Here is a 22,251-nt window from a genome sequence, read left to right as displayed (position 1 = left end):
ATCTCCTGACCTCGTGATCCGCCCGCCTTGGCCTCCCAAAGTGCTGGGATTACAGGCGTGAGCCACCACGCCCAGCCCAATATTAAAGATTTTAAATGAGTTTTAGATATCATATTATAGCAATCATGAACATCAACTCATAATTTATAAAACAGGCACAAAACATAGATGTTCCTTGACAGACCCAAGAACAGATTTTATGTCATGCTGCCTTAAAAGCAGATCTGTATGTTGCAGATTCGTTTTCCATTTACATACACTAAAGCAGGGCTTCTCAAACTTTCATGTGTCTGTGAGTCACTAGGGATTATGTGGAAATGCCGACTCCGACTCACTAAGTCTGGGGTGGGGTCTGTGATTCTGCTTGTCTGTGGAGCGCTCAGGTGATGTCACGAGGCTGGGCTCTAGACTACTTTGAGTGGCAAGGTATCTGAGAAGCCAATATGAGCCTTGCTTTCCATTTCCCCTGATAATATGGTAGCTACGATGGCTACCTCCTTCCTGTTCTTAAATCTGACTGCCCTGTCCTGCTCTTTTCCTCTCTCATTCTCCTTCTAACACACACACATCCCTGGCACCAAATGACCACTCTCTGTGAAGCTAAGAGCCCTTAATCTTGCCCTGAGTTCAGCAGGCATTTCCTCCATTTAGAGCAGCCCCTCTTCTCCACAAGCCTACTCCCCCAGAGAGAAGGCAAAGGCAGTGTCCAGTCCCGTGCTACAGTGGGCACCAGCTTTTTTGAGAACATATGGACAGCTGTGATGAGTAGAGTAAAGCTGGCTCTTTAAAGATATTTTTTCCAATTGCTTTTCTGAAGAGAGAGAGGGGAAAAAAAGCCAACAACAACAAAAAAAACAACTTTCTCTCCAGAAAGGCTGTTTTTCTGTGGTGAAAACTCTTAATGAAAACCATGCTCTCTTCTTAACTTGAACACCACAACCACCACTGCTGTTTATTTCTGTGAAACCTCCCAGGAAGCCCACTCCCACCAGTTCACGGCTGATGTGGCTCCTCTGTCTTGGTGGATGCACAGCTGGGAGAAGTAGTAACTGGAAACAGTGATTTCAAAATGGAGTTAATTCTGAGGTAATTTTGCCTCCTTGTAGGAGTACCAGGAAAAGCCGTGCAGCTCCAAAACATCAGAACCTCGTCAGCAACAACTTAAGGAACCGAGAGCCAGTTTAGGGATATGGCAATTGTAGGAGCAGAAATAAAGTGTAAGGAAGAACACTTTTTTTCTCAAAAAAAAATCACAGTGACTATGGCAGTATACAGACCTTTGGCATCAGCAGAATCTAAACGCCTGGGCCTCTGATTTGATTCAGAGGTTTCCTTTGGAAGTACTGCCAGCTCCACAGAATTTGAAAAGGGTCCTTCTCCCACCTCATTGGATGCAGATATCTTGACAATGTACACATTTCCTGCTACCAAGTTTTCTAGCAAAGCCATGGTTATTGCCCCTATAAATACATCAATTACCAATTAAGTGAACATTTTTCTGTTATTCTTTCACTCATATTATACAAACACGGTCCTTTATTTTTAAAAATATTTTTCTGATTATAAAGATGACACATATTGTAGAACATTTAGAAAATAAAGAGAAATATAAACAACATTACAATCTTCCATTAACATTTTAGTGTATTTTGTGGGTGTGCATAAATATTTGTGAATACATATTTACTGCATGAATTTTTACATATTAGAGTTTTCACTTAACACTGTAGTATGAATATTACCTCAATATAATCCTTTTCTGTAATTCTGTTTTAGGAGTTCTTAAAAACAGTACACATTTTTGTTTGACTTTTTGTATATATATGTATATATATGTGTGTGTGTGTATAATGTTTTACTCTTTACAGAGATACGAACACAAACAGAATTTGGGACATTTTATTATGGACCATCTGAAACATGCACACAGAAATAATGCTATAATGAACCCAGATTCAATAATTATATTCTCATTTTTAGAGACAGGGTCTTGCTACATGGCCCAGGCTAGACTGGAACTCCTGGGGTCCCCAGTAGTTGGGATTACAGGCACATTCCATTGTGCCAAGCTTTCAATTATTATAATTGGATTTTTAAAAATCCAATGTAAGAATCTTTTTTTAATTGGAACTGTTTAAACCACTTATGGTAATAGCGGTGACAGGTAATCTTGTTCTTCCTTCCTAAATTAGAACAACATGATTATTTTTGAAAGCATGAATACATTTTTACTGGCCTCATTTTTTTTCTTTTTTTGAGATGGAAGTTGCTCTGTTGCCCAGGCTGGAGTGCAATGATGCAATCTCAGCTCACTGCAAGCTCCGCCTCCTGGGTTCACACCATTCTCCTGCCTCAGCCTCCTGAGTAGCTGGGACTACAGGTGCTCGCCACCATGCCCAGCTAATTTTTTGTATTTTTAGTAGAGTTGGGGTTTCACCACGTTAGTCAGGATGGTCTCGATCTCTGACCTCGTGATCTGTCCGCATCGGCCTCCCAAAGTGCTGGGATGACAGGCGTGAGCCACCATACCCGGCCCTTTTTTTTGTTTTGAGATGGAGTCTTGCTCTGTCGCTCAGGCTGGAGCGCACTGGCATGATCATGGCTCACTATAACCTCCACCTCCTGGGTTCAAGCAATTCTCCTGCCTCAGCCACCTGAGTAGCTAGGATTACAGGCACCCACCACCATGCCAGGCTAATTTTTTTGTATTTTTAACAGAGACAGGATTTCACCACGTTGGCCAGGCTGGTTTCCAACTCCTGATCTCAAGTGATCAGCCACCTCGGCCTCCCAAAGTGTGAGGATTACAGGTGTGAGTCACCGCACCCGGCCTGGCCTAATTATTATCACAGATTTAAGATAAACAGGGAAGAAAATGCACAGTTATGCAGGAACCTCAGAGTACTGAAGACAGGTCTCAGATTAAACTACCAAAATCACCACCAGAAATCTGTGTAAGATCTACTTCTCTTCATAAGCAATTATCATTTGAATTTATATATGATATTTGGTATCTAAAGGTATCTCTCTGTTGCATGACTGCTAAGAAAGATTCCTATTTGGACACTGCCATTACTGGAGGTGCCTTTCTGCCCTTGTTCTGCCACTGCACCAAAGTATTTGTCTTACAAAAAAATTCCTACCCTAGGAATTAATTCTAGTGCTAAAGGCGTAATAGAAATTCCACCAGAAAGTTGTTTCAGCACTATGTTTGTGGGTGGACATGCACAGGGAAATCTAGCTTTCTTGTGCCGATTTCATTTCATTTTTTCCTGACTCACGGCAACCTTACAATAGCTTCAAAGAGTTTACAATAGTGACAGTTGCCTCCTGGCCAAAGGTAGCTACTCCAGTGCACTTGCTGGACTGTATTTCATTAGGCAAATGAAACATGGGGTGATCTCAAAGCTAAGGTCATGAGACGGACGCCACCCTCTGCAGGTCACACGGTGTGAGGCAGCCAAAACTCCAGCAGCGATGCCAGGAGCCAGAACACAACTTGTTTTCATGTTCTCTGGTTTCAGCTTGGCCTAAAGAGAGTGTGAGCTACTTGAGTACACAACTGTTCAATAAACAAAGTGACCCCTATTTAGAATCAGGAAGAGTCTTTCCACTGTTGCTATGTTTTTAGGCAGATGAATTAAAAAAACAAAGATGTATGGTGACATGTTACACTTAACTAAAAGGAAGAACATTTCCATGTCTTCACAAACAGAGATATAAATAAAGAGAGTTTCTGTTTTATGGTAAAATGCATTTAAATTTTAAAAAGTACTTGGCAAAAACTAATCACTACCGGAAACTAAATCTTTTCACTTAAGTTTTATACACAGACCAGCAGTACATGTGTGCACGCACTCTCCTTTTCCCCCAAAAAGTATCTTCATTTAGAAAAAAGGGAAACTGTAACATTCTGGTTCCCCTATGAGGACACTCAAAGCATTTCACAAATAATAAAGCGATCTGTCTATATTCTCTCAACAGACTTCTCAATCTTAATTAGTATGATTATTTCTGTCTCCTGCCTTTTGTATGTGTCTGAATCTTTAGTCAGATTAGGAATCTTACAAGCAAGACCGTGTAACAGGCTAATTCACATCAGTGCTCGTCAAATCTCGTCTTGTAACGAGGCAAGCAATTTCTGACTTGGGGCATGTTACTGAACCGTATTTTCCTCATGGAGACAATAGCTCCCACCTCATATAATTATTATACGGATTAAATAAACTATCATTGGCAAGTATCTGACACAAGTGTAAATAAAACTAAGTTTTCTTCCTTTACCTCCAACTCCTCTTCTTCCTCTTTTGGAAGACAGAAAACGTTTTTTCATATTTGGACCATGAGTGTCCATTTAAATTATAAAAGCAAAAGATTTTGGGGTTAGAGAAGTGCCCCAGGATACAATCTCAGATCTTTTTTCTCTCTTCTGTCCACGTTTGTATGATTTTTTTCCAGATCCACAGCCTTAAATATCACCTATACATTGATAACTAGATATATCTCTAGTCCAAAACTCTCCCATAAACTTAATCCTCCCACTGCTTAACCAGCCTCTCTGCATGGACATCTAAGACACATCTCAAATTTCACACTTTCAAAACCAAAGCCTTGATTTCTCCCACTGATGTGGCTTCTGTTTTTTCTTATGCCCCATATCAATCTACAAGCATATTTTCTTTCAAATTATGTTCCAACAGCTTATTACTTTCACCATTACCACTCCTGTCCAAGCCCTCATCAACTTTCACATGGACACCTGCCTATGAAATGGTCGCCCAGCTTCCACTCTTACCTCCTTACAATCCATTTCTCAGGTGGCTGCCAGAGCAATCCTTTCAAAACATAAACTTATCACAGGTCTCCAATACCTTCCTCTCTCTTAGAATAAAATCTATGGCTCATGAAGTCTGGTCTACATCTGCCCTTCGTTACCTCCCTACTTCATTTCTTACTGCCTGCTCTTTCCCTCACTCCAGCCTCCCTGGCCTTCTCGCTGTTCCTCTAACATGCCAATGCACACTTCTGCCTCAGGGCCTTTGCACCTCCCCCAGATATCCACAGGATTATGTTTGAATGCCATTTCTTCCACAGGAACTCTTTTACTGCTTCCATCACTTTGTCTCTTCTCCCTATTGTAACTGTCTTTATAGCATTTATGACACTACTTGAAAATGTATGTGTTTGTTGGTTTGTTACCTGTGATACAAGCTCCAATGGAGGTAGGGACTTTGTTTTGTACACTGCGGTACTGCAAGTGCCTAGAATAGAGCCTGGCACATAGTCATCACTCAGTAAGAATTAGTTTAATAAAAGAAAATATTCCTACTATTGGTGGTCCAATTCATTTGGCAAATGTTGAGTTAAATGGATTCCTTTATCACAGGGTTTCTAATTTAAAGTGCGAATCTCTAACAAGAGGAAAGGTATATGGTATTCATCAAACTTACTTAATCATGACAAAAATTTTTTGAAGAGGGGCATCTTTGTGATATCAGGAAACTCATAAAGGACAGAATTCATTCATTGCTGAGATAGAACATAATTTCTTTTTTTTAAGACTGAGTGCAGTGGCGCGATCTTGGCTCACTGCTAACTCCGTCTCCTGGGTTCAAGAGATTCTTCTGCCTCAGCCTCCCAAGTAGCTGGGACTACAGGTTCATGCCACCAAGCCCTATAATTTTTGATCCACTTTAAATTACATACAAGTATAATTTCATATCATGTTTTTGCTCAACCATTGTCTTACCATGTACTATTTTAGCCACAAATATTATATGCTCACCAGAAACATTTTTAAATGTTTTGATTCATGACAAATACCTTGTTCCATTTGTATTAAGATATGTGAATTAAAGATATACATAAATATGTATAAACCTAGTATGTATAGAAGATTAATAGGTATATGGGAAAGAGAAATGGACACCCGTATTCTTTTTTCCTTCATCTTTTTCTATACCATAACTTTTCCAAAAGCTGCCATAATTATACATAAAAGACATTTTAACTTTTCTTTAAATACCATGTTATATTCCTTGCTTTTTGTTTAAATGTGAGTCAAACTCTGTTTTTCTCTCTCAGAAAAGTAAACTCAATTGCTTTTTACTGATTTATTTGTTCTCTATGAACCTTTGGACTTAGCTATGAAAAAAGTCCTCTACATTTAACGAATGACAAAAGCTTTTTACAAATGTTTCTTAAAACCACAGCAACTAACATTATTTTTCCTGTGCGCTATTATATAGCTAGAAAGGCTTATACAGATGTAAAAATCTGTAACTGTAATCCCTTTCACTACTGAGCCATCAATTAGGCAAAATACTATTTTCTGAGTTCCGTTCCAAAATTACAAATGAATACATTTAAAAGGAGCCAGACAAAATATATATTGCTTCTTTTTTTTTTTTTTTTTTTTGAGACGGAGTCTTGCACTGTTGCCTAGGCTGGAATGCAGTGGCGTGATCTCGGCTCACTGTAAGCTTCACTTCCCGGGTTCACACCACTCTCCTGCCTGAATAGCTGGGACTACAGGTGCCCGCCACCATGCCTGGCTAATTTTTTGTACTTTTTTAGTAGAGATGGGGTTTCACCATGTTAGCTAGGATGCTCTCGATCTCCTGACTTCGTGATCTGCCTGCCTCGGCCTCCCAAAGTGCTGGGATTACAGGTGTGAGCCACTGCGCCCAGCCTTTTTTTTTGAGACAGAGTTTCACTCTTGTTGCCCAGGCTGGAATGCAATGGCATGATCTCAGCTCACCACAACCTCCACCTCCTGGGTTCAAGTGATTCTCCTGCCTCAGCCTACCTAGTAGCTGGGATTTTAGGCGCCTGCCACCACACCTGGCTAATTTTTTGTATTTTTAGTAGAGATGGAGTTTCACTGTATTGGCCAGGCTGGTCTGGAACTCCCGACCTCAGGTGATCCACCTGCTTCAGCCTCCCAAAGTGCTGGGATTACACGCATGAGCCACCGTGTCCAGCTCTATACTGCTTCTTTTTAGGCAGGTGCAAATGAAGAACTCAAAGAAGTATGTGTTCATGCTATCAAAATTCTTTATTAATACTTAGAACACCTCATTAAATCAGGTTAGTTATTTGGTTAACTGCTGTGTCAAGAAACCATTTTGGACTTGAATGACTGAAACTAAATTATACATGTTAAGAAAACTGTGAGGCCAGGGGCGGTGGCTCATGCCTGTAATCCTAGCCCTTTGGGAGGCTGAGGTGGGTGGATTGCCTGAGTTCAGGAGTTTGAGACCAGCCTGGGCAACACAGTGAAACCCCCATCTCTACTAAAATACAAAAAATTAGCCAGGTATGGCAGCGTGTGCCTATAGTCCCAGCCACTCGGGAGGCTGAGGCAGGAGGAGAATGACTTGAACCCGGGAGGCAGAAGTTGCAGTGAGCCAAGATCTACTCTACTTCAGACTGGGTAACAGAGTGAGACTCTGTCCCCCCCAAAAAAAGAATACTGTGGTAGACTGTAATACTGAGGATCCCAGTGAATTACACCCCCATCGATTCACACCCTTGTAGCCCTCCCGACACTAGTTCCAGACTTGGCCATGTAGCCTACTCTGCCCAATGAGACATTAGCGAATGTGAGCAAGCAGAAGCTTGTGAAAGCTTTGTACATGGGGCTTCCTCTCTTCTCTTCCTGACTGTGGAGCCCACTCTTGCTGGTTTTGTGTGTGTGTGTGTGTGTTTTTTTTTTTTTTTTCTTTTGAGGAGTCGAGTCTCACTCTATCATCCAGGCTGAAGTGCCGTGGCACGATCTCGGCTCACTGCAACCTCTGCCTCCCAGGTTCAAGCGATTCTCCTCTCTCAGTCTCCCGAGTAGCTGGACCTACAGGCATATGTCAGCATGCCTGCCTAATTTTTGTATTTTTAGTGGATATGGGGTTTCACCATTATTGGTCAGGCTGGTTTTCAACTCCTGACCTTGTGATCCGTCTGCCTCGGCCTCCCAAAGTGCTGGAATTACAGGCGTGAGCCACTGCGCCCAGCCTCTCTCTTGCCATTTTTAGACTACTCAGAGCCTATCAAAACTGTAATACGGCTGCAGCCTCGTGAGAGACCAACAGAACTGCCCAGCTGATTTCAGTCCAAATTGTTGACTCAAAGAATTGTGAGAAAACAAAATGGTTATTTTAAGTTGCAGACTAGTTTGTTAGGCAGCAATAGATAACCGATATAAACATAAAATCATATTGCTGCCAAATACTTAGTACCTTCAAGTCTCTTCAGTGACCAGGAAATCATTATTTAGTGGGGCTTCTTCTGCTTAATGAAAAATATGAACATGCAAAGATCAAAACTCCAGGTAAAGTTATCATCTGCTTATTTTAAAACTCATAGTTTTATATTACATGCACATAAATATCTTTTAAATTTATCTCCTTAATTGGGTAAATATTCCTCTTGAAAGGTATAACATATGTGGGAGTGCTTCATACTGTATAGTGTATAGAATATAGCATATAGGTGGCAACTGCATTTCCTGCTTGAAATTCTTCTTCGGCTTTTTATTGGTTGGCAAACTACTCTCTTCTCAGAATGTATGTCTAAATTAAGGAAGTGCCAAAATAATGAAGTTTTACTATTTATGTGATGGCCCATCTAAAATCTGGCAAATAGGACTTCTCCAACATAAAGATTCAAGATTTAGGCTGGGCTTTGTGGTGTGCATGCCTGTAGTCCCAGCTACTCAAGAGGCTGAGATTCTGTCTCCAAAACAAAAAAAAAAAGATGCAAGATTTAGAAAAGGATATGATAAAAGTATGCGGTAAGAATCCTAAAAACTCGTTTAGTCCCTTTAGCACTACTAAGGTCTTCTCCCTTAAATCATATCTCCTTCCAGTGTTTCCTTCTCCTGTGCAAGACACACCATGAGAAACCTAAGACTCATCCATAACAAATCTCCCTTCCTTAATCTTCTCTCCCTCCTGTCATCCAAGCTATCAAGTTCTATCAATTTTAACTCCTTAACATCTGCCAACCATCCTATCCTTTCCATCTTAATCCTCACTATCCTAGTCCAGGACTATCATCTCTTTCCTGGACGGCTACAGTAACTTCTTAACTCGTCCCTTTGCATTACTCTAATCTCCAGTTGGCCTCAATCAAACCTTTTTAATTTTTCCCCCAAGGCAGACTCTTGTTCTTGTTGCCCAGGCTGGAGTGCAATGGCGTGATCTCGGCTCAATGCAACTCCTCCTCCTGGGTTCAAGCCATTCTCCTGCCTCAGCCTCCCAAGTAGCTTGGATTACAGGCGCCTGCTGTCACACCCAGCTAATTTTCGTATTTTTAATAGAGATGGGGTTTCACTATGTTGGTCAGGCTGGTCTCGAACTCCGGACTTCAGGTAATCTATCTGCCTCAGCCTCACAAAATGCTGGGATTACAGGCGTGAGCCACTGCGCCCGGCCATATCTCTTCTATTAACAAAAGTAACAGTAACCTTTTTGAAACAAACTATTCTTAAAATTGGTGGATGGCTTCCCAATGCTCCTTGAACGAAGCCCAAATCTTTAATTACTTCACACATGAAAATGTAAATTCAAAATAAACTCTAGATTCCCCTTTCCTTTTGTTTCTTTAATATTAATAATCTTACTTTTTATCCTTCATGGCAATTTATGATATTTACCTTCACGGTGTAAGACCTGCCACTCTCCTGCAATCCAGGCCTTCCTGGATGCATATAAGATAGTATAGCGGGTCACAACTGTCTCTGGGCTATCAGGGGGTTTCCAAGAAACCAGAGCGGTGTCATCCTCTATCAATGTCACTTTTACTCCAACTGGTGGGCCTGCTGGTGCTGTGCACACACAACAAAATGTTGTATTAGTAGGGTAAAATGGTTTATAAATACTCAAATACCTGGCTTACAGACTTAGAAAAAAGTTCAGAAAATTAGAAACCACCATAGAAAAATTACAGCTTTCAAAGATCATTAATGATAATGTGAAGTACTATTCTTCTTGTATTTTAGTAATATTTAAACATTAAAAAACATAAGAGAGTAGATTCCTAGACAGGAGAATCTAAGTTAAAGGGATAGCATTTTTAAGGTTCCTGAAATGTTTTGCTAAATTGCTAACTAGAAATGTTTACTTCCACCAACAGTACCTTGTCCATTAGATATCGGGTTTCACCCCATTAGCACTGATAGTTCTTACTAACATGTATAGAACATCAACTTAACCTGATCTTGGAGGCCAGTGAAAAAAATGCTCCTGACATTAAAACATTTAGTTATTCCTGGAAAAATTGTGAATCAGTGAATTTACAGGGCAGACTTACATCTAATAATATATCTGTGAAAAACAGTAACATCTTGGAATTTAAGTTGACTCCATGTTTAATATACGCTAAAAGTGTGAAGAGCTGGTTTTTAACACATCTCATATGGAATATTGCCAAAACCACAGCAACAAAGTCCTATGGTCACTGTCATAAATGTCCCTTACTTTCTCTCTGTATAATTAAAATACAGCAGAAATGATGCTTATATAATAGATTATCTTGTCCTTCGTCCTCATTCTAGAGATAAGAAAATGTTGGTCTAGAGACATAAAATATCTTAGCTAAAGCCATGAAAGCTACAGAATTGGTGCTCAATCCGATATATACATTGCACTGTGCACACTATCAAGCTGCTATTCATGCAGAAATGACTTCATTATAATGTGAGCTCCCAAGATCATTAACAAACATTCACTTACTGCCATTTACATTTTTGGCTGTAGATTTGAACAGCACACCTGATTTTTTTTAAGGTTTCTAAAAGGACACTAAATTTAAGCCTACTTGCTTATACAATACACATACTGAGAAGAAAAAATTTAAATATATTAAGAAAAAGAAATTTCAAAAGCCAGAAAATGAAACAAAACAAACACATACATCAAGCGGTAGGTCGCACCTAGAGTAGCATCCTACTCAGAATGACATACATATTTTTTAAACATTTCCTTAATTTTTTTAAAAAGGTAAAATCTATAGGGAGCTGTTTTCTTTACCTTCTGGAAGAGTAGAATGGTAGACTACAGGGCTCCAAGGACTGGAAAGCTGATCCACATGTAATCGAACAGCAAATTCATATTTGGTGTTTGGTTCTAGACCCTGAACCAACATGTGAGTTTCTGATCTATAATAATGAGGGATGAAGGTGTTAATGCTGGTAGTATATTATTGTTTCTAAAAGAATGTCAGCATTTCCAAATAGGTAAGGGCATAATGTTATTTTTCATTACCTCCTCATTTTGTATGAAAAAATGTTTAGACTAAAGAACAATTTAATTGGACTTTTAAAATACTAAATTTGGTATTGTCCTGTAGAAATAAGCCTACCAGTTACCTCTCTTTGACAGCAAACTCGAAATGTCCCAATACAAAGGGATTTCCTCTGAAATACTGGAAGTCAAATCATTCATTCATTCATTTATTCATTCATGATGAGGTCTTGCTCTGTTGTTCAGGCTACAGTACAGTAGTGGGATCATAGCTCACTGCAGCCTTCATCTCCCGAGCACAAGCAATCCTCCTGCATTAGCTTCCCAAGTAGCTAGGATTATAGGCATGCAACACCATGCCTGGTGATTCGAAAAAAAAATTTTTTGTAGAGATGGGATCTGGCTATGTTGCCCAGGCTGATCTTAAACTTCTGACTTAATCAATCCTCCCACCTCAGCCTCCCAAAAATCATTCTTTTAGAGCACCATGATGGGCATCTCTCTAACTCTAACCTAGAAACAAAATGACAACTGGCCCTACTTTTTGACTGCCAGCATGAAAACAGTCTCCTTTCTTTCTTTAAACATGCTAAGTTTAGTCACTTGAGAGTAATAATAGCTTCTTGCCTAATCTTGTTGTATGAGGCAAGGAAAACTTAAAAATCACTTATATAAATCAAATGTCAAAAAGTACAGTTTTCAGAATATGGTAAGGATGCAAAACTCCCAGCCACTTCATAAATAACTTAAGTCCTGAAACAAATGCTTACAGGTGAAGCCCAAGCTGGGCCCAAGATGGTAAGAAGTATGAGTTGGAGGGGGGGCGTGGGGAGGTAAGCAAAGAAAATAACCATTAATAGGGGCTACATACGTTTGAAGGTACAGAACCAAAGAAGCATTCTGCAGGCCAACAGGATTACAGCGGATGGTGTAGTTAATGATTTGTGCAGTGGTGAATGCAGGCCTCCTCCAGTGCAGGAAGATGGAAGATGAGGTGTTAGCCTTCGCATAGAGATGGTGGGGTGGTGGTGGAGGAGGGACCATGCGATCACGAACAGCTATTGAGAAAAACAATGTTAATTTACAATACGACATAACATTTAACATAGAAAGTGGTAAAATGGTAAAATAATAATATCCCACCCTATAAGTTGATTTTAGGTCTTTCTTCCACCAGAGACACATAGTGATCTGGAGATATATCATCCAAAGCTAAACAGCTCTTCCGTGAGTTAAATAAGAAGTCAAAAACAGTCATGCACCACTAAACAACAGGGATACATTCTAAGAAACGTGTTAGGTTTTTCATTAGGTGATTTCATCATTGTGTGGACATCAGAGAGTGCACTTACACAAACCTAGATGGTATAGCCTACTGCACACCTGGGCATTATGGTATAGCCTATTACCCATAGCTATAAAACTGTATAGCATGTTGTACTAAATACTGTGGGCAACTGTAACACAATGGTCTTTGTGTTTTCAAACATATCCAAACAGAGAAATGGTAACAGGTTGCTCGATGAGATTGCAACAGCAATGTCATAGGTGATAGGAATTTTTCACCTCCATTATAATCCTATGGGACCACTGTCACTATGTGGTCCACTGTTGAAGGAAATGTCATTCTGCTGTGTGTGACTACACTACTGATACTTAACAGACTGGAAAGCAGAAGCACAGAGAAGTCAGGCTACTAGCCAAAGACACCGAGAAAACCAGTGGGGGACTTAAAACTAGAACATCCTTCTCAGGAGCAGTACAAGCGAACAGCAATTGGAGAGAAACAGCCTCGAGGGAAAAGCAGACTTTAAAAAATTCAATATGTAGATATTCAGTGGTTATTTTCCTCAGTTAAATGTCTAATGGTCCTCTGTATGCAAAATGAAAATAAGACTTATAATTCAATATATCTTAAATATTTACTGAGCACCTATTTGTTTAAGATACTTCGGCCAGGCCGTGGTGGCTCACATCTGTAATCCCAGCACTTTGGGAGGCCAAGGGGTGGATCACTTGAGGTCAGGAATTCGAGATGAGCCTGGCCATCATGGTGAAACCCTGTCTCTACTAAAAATACAAAAAAAAAAAAAAAAAACACCCAGGTGTGGTGGCGGTGCCTGTAGTCCCAGCCATTAGAGAGGCTGAGGCAGGAGAATCGCTTGAACCTGGGAGGCAACAAACAAACAAAAAACAACAAAAAAATGAAAACAAAAAAACTATGCTACGCAGCACAGACGATATAAAGTAATTAAGCCACCAAGGCTTCCAAGGAGTAGTGAGACTGTACTTAAAAGAGGAGAAGGAGAAAGAACAGTGTAAGCCATAGTAAAACAAACGGCCATGGCTTTCACTTACACACGCATCCTGGAGTGCTGACGGTCTGATCTGCCTGATAGCCATCTTCTATGTTGTTGTAAGCCAGGAGCCTCACATGATATTTTCTTCTGGGGTCTATAAAGAAACCAATAGAAAATAATTAGGACCAGGTCTTTAGATCTGAGGAAAGGTTCTGAACGAAGCCTTTATAGATTTTGGTTCAAAAATCTTCTGAATGCATAGAAGTTCTCAGTAATATAAAATTACAGCTCAATGACTCAGCAATTCACCTTCGTATGACACTGCTGTTGTGACCCATCTACCAATAATTTAAAACTTTACTTTACTTAATCTAATTTCAAACAATAACACTACCACAACCACTCCTTCTCCTTTCTCTCCTCTTCCTCCTCCTCTTCCTTAACTGGCAGATAGATTCTTGATTTTAAAAGCCTTGGGTTGCTTGATGGATCATTTGCAAGAGATTACAATTGTAGAAGTTTTTTGTTTAGGCAGTTATATTTGAGGGCTATTTACTTGAAAGTATGGAAATCAAACTGAGATTGTTTTATTCCAAAAAGCTAAAGAAAATTACAATTGTCATTCTTTAGTACCTTTGAAAATTTATATAACCATGTTTTGCTTAAGTTTTCAGTTTAAATGTGTCCTTTCTACAAACCTACATTCTCAAGTGCGAACTTCACCAAGAAAGATGAGTTGGAGCTCCCTCTACTGGTGTGTGTTAACTATCACAATACTAAAACTAAAGTCCATCCAATGCACATTAAAACAACTTTTTTCAAGGCTTTGAAAAAACAGTTATATATTTTAACTTACATAATTTAAAAAACAATAAAAAAGTTTAATAATAAAAATAAATTTAAGTTAACTGTTTATGATGACATTTAAATACAGAATACCTGCTCAGGGCAAAAATATACAACTCAGGCTGGGCGCGGTGGCTCATGCCTGCAATCCCAGCACTTTGGGAGGCCAAGGCGGGTGGATCACCTGAGGTTGGGAGTTCGAGATGAGCCTTGCCAACACGGTGAAACCCCATCTCTACTAAAAATACAAAAATTAGCCGAACGTGATGGCACATGCCTGTAATCCCAGCTACTTGAGGAGGCAGGAGAATCGTTTGAACCTGGGAGGCGGAGGTTGCTATGAGCCAATATTGTTCCACTGCACTGCAGCCTGGGTGACAGAGTGAAACTTGGTCTCAAAAAAAAAAAAGGGTACAACTGAAAAATAATATCTTTTCCTATTATACTTCTCTAAATAAAAAAAAAACACAAATAAATCCAACATTTCATAAGGAAAAACAATAATCCTTAATAGATATAACGAATCTGGAAAACAACGTGAAATTAAAGGTTAAAAATAATTCTAGAGTGAATCCAAACATTTAAAAATCTAAAAGTAGAGGCTGGATACAGTAATTCACACCTGTAACCCCAGCACTTTGGGAAGTCGAGGACAGGAGTTTAAGGCTAGCCTGGGCAATACAGCAAGATCACATCTCTATAAAACATAAAATAAAAATTAGCTTGGTGCAGTGGTGCATGCCATAGTCCCAGCTGTTCAGGAGGTTGCAGCAGGAGGACCAGTTGAGCCCAGAAGTTGGAGGCCGTGGTGAGTTATGACTGTGCTACTGTGCTCCAGCATGGGCAACAGAACAAAGCCCCATCTCTAAAATAAACTAACTAAATAAAATCCCAAAATAAAATATAAAGTTTATAAAACTCTCCAAAGTAATATGCTTGTATAAATATTTTAGAAACAGGTATTTTCTAATATTTAATATTAAAATTCATTGAAAGAATTTTCCAAAATATTTTCATTTCCATTTCTCTTTTCAAAAAACTACAAGATGAAAAATTTCTGAGACTTAGAAAACTTCTAACCTTTCTGGATAGAAAGGTAAGAAGATTAATCTAGCATTTGACCATCCTATAGAAAATGTCTTTTGGATACATCATCTTATTTGACTATCAGAAAATGCCATAAGGTAAATGTTATGCCCATTTTATGTATAGGCTGTGATACCAAGGTTTCTTTTGTTTTCTGAGAGAGGGTCTTACTCTGTTGCCCAGGCTGGAGTGCAGTGGTGCAATTACAGCTTACTGCAGCCTCAAACTCCCGAGCTCAGCTGATCCTCCCACCTCAGCTTCTTAAGTAGCTGAGACTACAGGCACACACTGCCACACCTGGTATTTTGTGTAGAGACGAAGTCTCACCATATTGCCCAGTCTGGTCTCCAACTCCTGTACTCAAGCGATCTGCCCACCTTGGCCTCCCGAAGTGCTGGGAGTACAGGAATGAGCCACTGCGGCAGGCCTTCAAAGGTGTTAAGGAGAATGTCCAATATGCATGAAGCTGAACCAAGAACTTGTTATTTCCGTGACAAAGTACAGGGTCTCTAAATTTACACAAACACCTGTGCCTCTGTCAAAAGAAGTTTGTCTCCTAATAATAATGATTTTTTTCTTTTTGGACACTGGTTCTCACTCTGCTGCCCAGGCTGGATGGCAGTGGTGCGATCATGACTCATTGCAGCCTTCACTTCCCTGGGTTCGGGTGATCCTCCTACCTTGGCCCCCCCCAAGTAGCTAGGACTACAGGCATATACCACCACACCTGGCTAATTTCCCCATGTTGGTCAGGCTGGTTTAAACTTCTAGCCTCAATAATCCACCTACCTTGGCCTCACAAAGTGCTGGGATTACCGGTGTGAGCCAACACGCCCAGCTGAAAAATACTTCTTTATTCTGTCTCTACTCAATTAGTTAGGAAAGGCTCCAGAATATAAAGGTATTGTACTAGAATACAGGAGATACAGAAAAGGAAGGATAGGATACATTTGCCCTCAAAGTAGCTCATGTTCTCCACAGGGGGCCAGATATGAATACAGCTATTTCACAGAGAAAGCTCATTTTGATGAGGGTTATGCGTACAGGTGGAGAGATTAATCTTTTTTCTACTGTGCAAACAACTTCAATCAACACTGCAAGAATACATCTCTGGAATGGTTCCATTTGTTAGCCCTAAAATTGATTCCTCAAGTCTTCCCTTCTTCCTTTTTAAAAAATAAATTTCTTATACTAAATTTTAAACCCAGAATTAAACTTTTTTGTTGGTCAGACAGAAACAGCTAATGTGTCCCAAAGAGATGAGAGAACCAAGTTGCTCTTTTAATGCCCCAAGCACTTGGCTACTGCCCACTCAGGACAGACTCACAGAAGCCCCATGAAAGGACGAGCAGCTCCCCGTCTCCTATTTGGAAATCATCAGGGAGTCACTGTCTCAAGGACCAGGTTCCTTCCCAGGTTATATCAGGCGTACAAGATCCTTTCTATCCAAATAGAAAAGTTTAACACACACACACACACACACACACACACACACACACACACACACCCCAAAAAACAGAATTACCAGGTTAGGGGCAAAGCTGAGCAGCGGACAATGTGGATTCACCACACTTTCCTTTTTAGCTTTAAGAAATTTGTCTCCAGTCTCAAAATCTAGTCATAATATTATTTTGGTTTGTTAATCCAGAGACTCTGGAATATTCTGGTTCATTCTTGTTCATTAATTTTTCAGAAATGTGACTTCATGTTTGTAAATTTCAGAGTGGAAGTAGGGACCAGAGCCCTCAAATAGTGTTAAGATGAGCACTACCAGGCAGTAACAATGATCAGCTAAAAAAGAAAACAGAATAGCTACAGCATTAACAGAATTAAGGATACAGGGTGAAAAACAAAGTTTAGGACCAATATGTTAAATACACGTAAATACACTAAGAATGAACCTCAGCATTAGTAGCAAACGCAAGTCCTAAAACTTCATAGTTCTGCAAAGACTCTCTGATGCCTAAGGGACACAGCAGAGACCAGGGGCAACACTTTAAAATGCCACAGGGAACCAGTCCCAAGGCCTGTTACAGCCCTTCTTGTGTTAAGCACTGCCACGTCTGTGGTGCTTGGTTACATGAGACTCAGCAGACTTAGGCTACGTGGTTTTGGGGAGTAAGCAGAGTTAGAAAGAACAGCCACAAACAGTGCAGGCCTCCTCAAAGCCCAGCAAGGGAAGGAGGAGAAAGGGAAGACAGGGAAAAGTTGGTTCCAGTTTATTCAAAACTCAACACAAGGAGCGTAAAAAACGACTCCTAATTTTTTTTTTTTTTTTTTTTTTGAGACACAGTCTTGCTCTGTCGCCAGGCTGGAGTGCAGTGGCACGATCCTGGCTCACCGCAACCTCTGCCTCTCGGGTTCAAGTAATTCCCCTGCTCCAGCCTCCTAAGCAGCTGAGACTACAGGCGTGCACCACCATGCCTGGCTAATTTTTTTTTTTTTTTTTTTTTTTATTTTAGTAGAGACGGGGTTTCACCATGTTGGCCAGGATGGTCTCAATCTCCTGACCTTGTGATTCACCCGCCTCAGCCTCCCAAAGTGCTGGGATTACAGGCGTGAGCCATTGCGCCCAGCCTCATTCTTCAATTCTTAATGGTCCTGGGGTGATGGCTCAAATGGGTAATATTTGAATTTAGGGTTCAACTTGCTTAAAGATTTAGCAATATATAAAGATGAAGGGTTAGGAAAGAAAGGTCAGATTAATCTAACACAAATTTGATTCATAACAGTGCAGCTCTGGACTGTCAGCTTACATTTACATTCTGTCCCTAGCCAAATGTTCTTTTATTAGGGAATCACCCTTTGGCCCCAAAATGATCATCTTCCTGACACACTGCTATGACTCTACCCTCCATCTTTTCCCTGCTGGCTCTAGGACTGGTCTCACCTTCCTTCCAACCTGATTCATTCTCATCACCAGCTCTTCTACTTGGATTATGAGTCACATAAAGAAAAGTCAAGCTAAGCGTGGTGGCTCTCACCCAGCACTTTGGGAGGCCAAGGCAGGTGGACCACATGAGACCAAGTCAGCCAACATGGCGAAACCCTGTCTCCACTGAAAAAACAAGGAACAGCAGGGCGTGGTGGCGGGTGCCTGAAATCCTAGCTACTCGGGAGGCTGAGGCAGGAGAGCTACCTGAACCCAGGAGGCAGCAGTTGCATGAGCCAAGATCACGCCATTGCACTCCAGTCTGGTTGACAAGAGTGAAACTCTGTCTCAAAATAAAAAAGGAACAGTGAGAGCCAGGTCTGGCTAAGAAAGAGTTCGCAGGTATCAATAAACATTTATCAAGAGCCTACCAGAAGTCAGGCACTGCATGAGAGACTCAAGGACTAGAACGCAAATCTTGCTTTTAATTTCAATCTACCAAAGAAGACAGGCTGATAAATGAATATTCTATCTGTAAGTATTATTTAACCCTGACAGTTGTATAGACTTGAGCAAGTTTCTTACTTTTCTAAGCCTTGTTTATTTTGATTTGGAAGACAGAAATGTTAACAGGACCTCTCTGATAGGGATTTTAAGAATATTAAATGAAATTATGCCTATGAAGTACTTTGTAGAGTTCCTATAATTTTTTTTTTTTTTTTTTTTTGAGGCGGAGTCTCGCTCTGTCACCCAGGCTGGAGTGCAGTGGCCGGATCTCAGCTCACTGCAAGCTCCGCCTCCCGGGTTTACGCCATTCTCCTGCCTCAGCCTCCCGAGTAGCTGGGACTACAGGCGCCCGCCACCTCGCCCGGCTAGTTTTTGTATTTTTAGTAGAGACGGGGTTTCACCATGTTAGCCAGGATGGTCTCGATCTCCTGACCTCGTGATCCGCCCGTCTCGGCCTCCCAAAGTGCTGGGATTACAGGCTTGAGCCACCGCGCCCGGCGAGTTCCTATAATTAGTAAACACAAAATATTATATTGCAGGCTGGGCGCGGTGGCTCAAGCCTGTAATCCCACCAGCACTTTGGGAGGCCGAGACGGGAGGATCACCAGGTCAGGAGATCGAGACCATCCTGGCTAACATGGTGAAACCCCGTCTCTACTAAAAAATACAAAAAACTAGCTGGGCGAGGTGGCGGGCACCTGTAGTCCCAGCTACTCGGGAGGCTGAGGCAGGAGAATGGCGTAAACCCGGGAGGCGGAGCTTGCAGTGAGCTGAGATCCGGCCACTGCACTCCAGCCCGGGCGACTGAGCGAGACTCCGTCTCAAAAAAAAAAAAAAATTATATTGCTGTCATGTGAGTAAAGGTGCCTGGGAGAAAAGGTAGTATCAAAAATATGGCAAACTTAACACATTTTGGAATCAAGTTTGTGAAAGCTTATCAATATCAAAGATCTCTGTTCGTTCATACAAACAAGATCTAGAGAACAGAATATCGGCAAATTAGCAATTGGCAAATACTAAAGCTGGGTTTAACCACTCTCTGTCCTCCCTAATATTCTCTGGTGTACAGAGCAGGCAGGCAAAGGTTCCCAAGTGTGTGTTGGCTTGTATATACTATTGAAACAACTGTGTTTTGTGTTTGTGACCACTAAGAATGCCTGCTGTTTTGGCAACCATGTCAGATGGCATATATTCCTCCCAGTGGCATATCTACCTTAGCCCACATCTTCCATATTAATCTAATAATCTCTCATCTGCCAACAAAGAAACAGCCCTAATGATGATAAACGCTTTGGAAAACAACTTAATCAATTCCTTTCCTAGTGGAAGAACAGTAAGTCATTTCATTAAAGGGAAATCTGGAAGAGTTTGAGGGCAAGTATTAGAAACAGCAAGCATATGGATATAAAAATTAATTCAATCTGTTAATAATAATTATATCCCATTTTTACAATGAGGTGTTTCGTACCCTCAATGACTACACTCAGAACAAGACAAAGGCCTGTAAAATGAGACTCTCTAATGCCAAAATCTTTTAAAGTTGTACTCGTCAACAACTTGCTTAATTCCATTCTAACTGCACACAATCTAACAATAAGAGTGCATTAACTGTATCTCTGTGTAACACCTTAAGTAACCTACACTGAAATATGTTTCTAAACACCATACAAAAAACCCCATGCCTTCGTTCAGCACTGTACTTGAAAAACTTGCATTTCTGTTCTCCATCACTAGATGGCATCTGTGTGCCAGTTAGGAGAGTGATGACCCCCTCATCCAGGCGTTAAGGAGGTGGGAGACATTCAGATAACAGCTGAAATCTAGTATCTGAGTATATGATGAATGAGCAAATCAAAACAGTTATGCAGGAACTATGGCAATTGCTTAAGTTTCACCAAATGAAAGGCCTGATGAAATAGCAGTAAAAAGAAGGGCTATCTTGGATAAGTATTTGCCATACCTGTAAATATTTCATATAAACTTCAAAAACCTTTGTATTGGCCGGGCGCGGTGGCTCACACCTGTAATCCCATTACTTTGGGAGGCAGAGGCGGGCGGATCATGAAGTCAGGAGTTTGAGACCAGCCTGGCCAATATGGTGAAACTCCATCTCTACTAAAAATACAAAAATTAGCCAGGCATGGTATGTGCCTATAGTCCCAGCTACTCAGGAGGTTGAGGCAGAAGAATCACTTGAACTCAGGAGGCGGAGGTTGCAGAGACCCGAGATCATGCCACTGCACTCCAGACTGAGTGAGACTCCGTCTCAAAAAACAAAACACAATAAAAAACCCTTCTGTATCAGTTTTGCTTCAATGTCCTCTACAGCGAGTGGATGCTGAGCCAAACGGAAGACAACTTTCCTAATGACTCAGTGCTACTAAGAAGCTAAGAGACAGCCTAGCACAGTGGTTAAGAGCTGGGATGTTAAACCCAGGCTGACTTGAATTCCAACACTAGCTTGGTCATTGCTATGAAACTTGGGGAAGTTATTTTTTCTCTCTGTAACTCGGTTACAATCACCTGTAAAATGCGTATAACAGTGATAATAGTATCCATCTCATGAAGCTGTGGGGGGGAGGGAAAATAATTTAATTCACATGAAGTGCTTTAAAAGAGGGCTTGAGTATAACAACAACAACAACAATAATATACTAATAAAACTATAAAGTGGTGGGGCACGGTGGCTCATACCTGTAATCCTAGCACTTTGGGGGGCCAAGGCAGGTGGATCAGTTGAGGCCATGGGTTAGAGAGCTGCCTAGCTAACATGGTGAAACTCTGTTTCTACTAAAAATACAAAAATTAGCCAGGTGTGGTGGTAAGCGCACAAACAAAGGAATCCCAGCCATTTGGGTGGCTGAGGCACAAGAATCGCTTGAAACTGGGAGGTGGAGGTTGAAGTGAGCTGAGATTACGTCACTGCACTCCAGCCTGGGAGACAGAGTGAGACTCAGTCTCAAAAAATAAATAAATAGTAATAATATAATTGCTATTAGCATTCTATGATTCCTAATCCCTGCTCTCTCTCATGTACAAGGGCATGGTGGTGTAGTAATTAAACAACAGACTCCATAACCACACTACTTGGGTTTGGGGTTTGAATCAAGTTTCGTCATCTATAAAATGTGGATTAAATGAGTTTATACTTGTAAAATGTTTAGAAAAAACATCAGGTACTTGATAGGTGTCTTTTAGTGCTAAATGACTAAATTTAGGGGAGAAAGTTGGTTTGGGAATTTGGAGATTTGGATATAAATCTTGGATTAACACGCTGTGTGGCTATGAAAGTCGCTCAGTCTGGTGGAGTTCCGTTTCCTCATCTGTACAATTAGAAAGGTGAGGCCGGGCGCGGTGGCTCAAGCCTGTAATCCCAGCACTTTGGGAGGCCGAGACGGGC

At 40.8% G+C, this 22,251-nt stretch overlaps 1 protein-coding gene across 1 annotated transcript in view; it reads right to left on the bottom strand.

Annotated features, from left to right (window-relative positions):
- PRTG (protogenin) overlaps positions 1-22,251 on the bottom strand; it is a 138,067-nt gene that overhangs the window by 7,690 nt on the left and 108,126 nt on the right. The window contains exons 12-16 of the mRNA XM_011940540.1: positions 13,599-13,694; positions 12,112-12,298; positions 11,028-11,155; positions 9,653-9,823; positions 1,278-1,460 (exon numbers count right to left, since the gene is read on the bottom strand). Coding sequence (XP_011795930.1) covers positions 1,278-1,460; positions 9,653-9,823; positions 11,028-11,155; positions 12,112-12,298; positions 13,599-13,694 — 765 coding nt within the window. The remainder of the gene's footprint in view (positions 1-1,277; positions 1,461-9,652; positions 9,824-11,027; positions 11,156-12,111; positions 12,299-13,598; positions 13,695-22,251) is intronic.

The sequence above is a fragment of the Colobus angolensis genome, unplaced genomic scaffold (genome assembly GCF_000951035.1).
Source record: "Colobus angolensis palliatus isolate OR3802 unplaced genomic scaffold, Cang.pa_1.0 Scaffold19, whole genome shotgun sequence".
NCBI classification, from domain to species: domain Eukaryota; kingdom Metazoa; phylum Chordata; class Mammalia; order Primates; family Cercopithecidae; genus Colobus; species Colobus angolensis.
The sequence above is the reverse complement of the archived record's forward strand: the minus strand, read 5'-3'. Positions and strand labels throughout refer to the sequence as shown.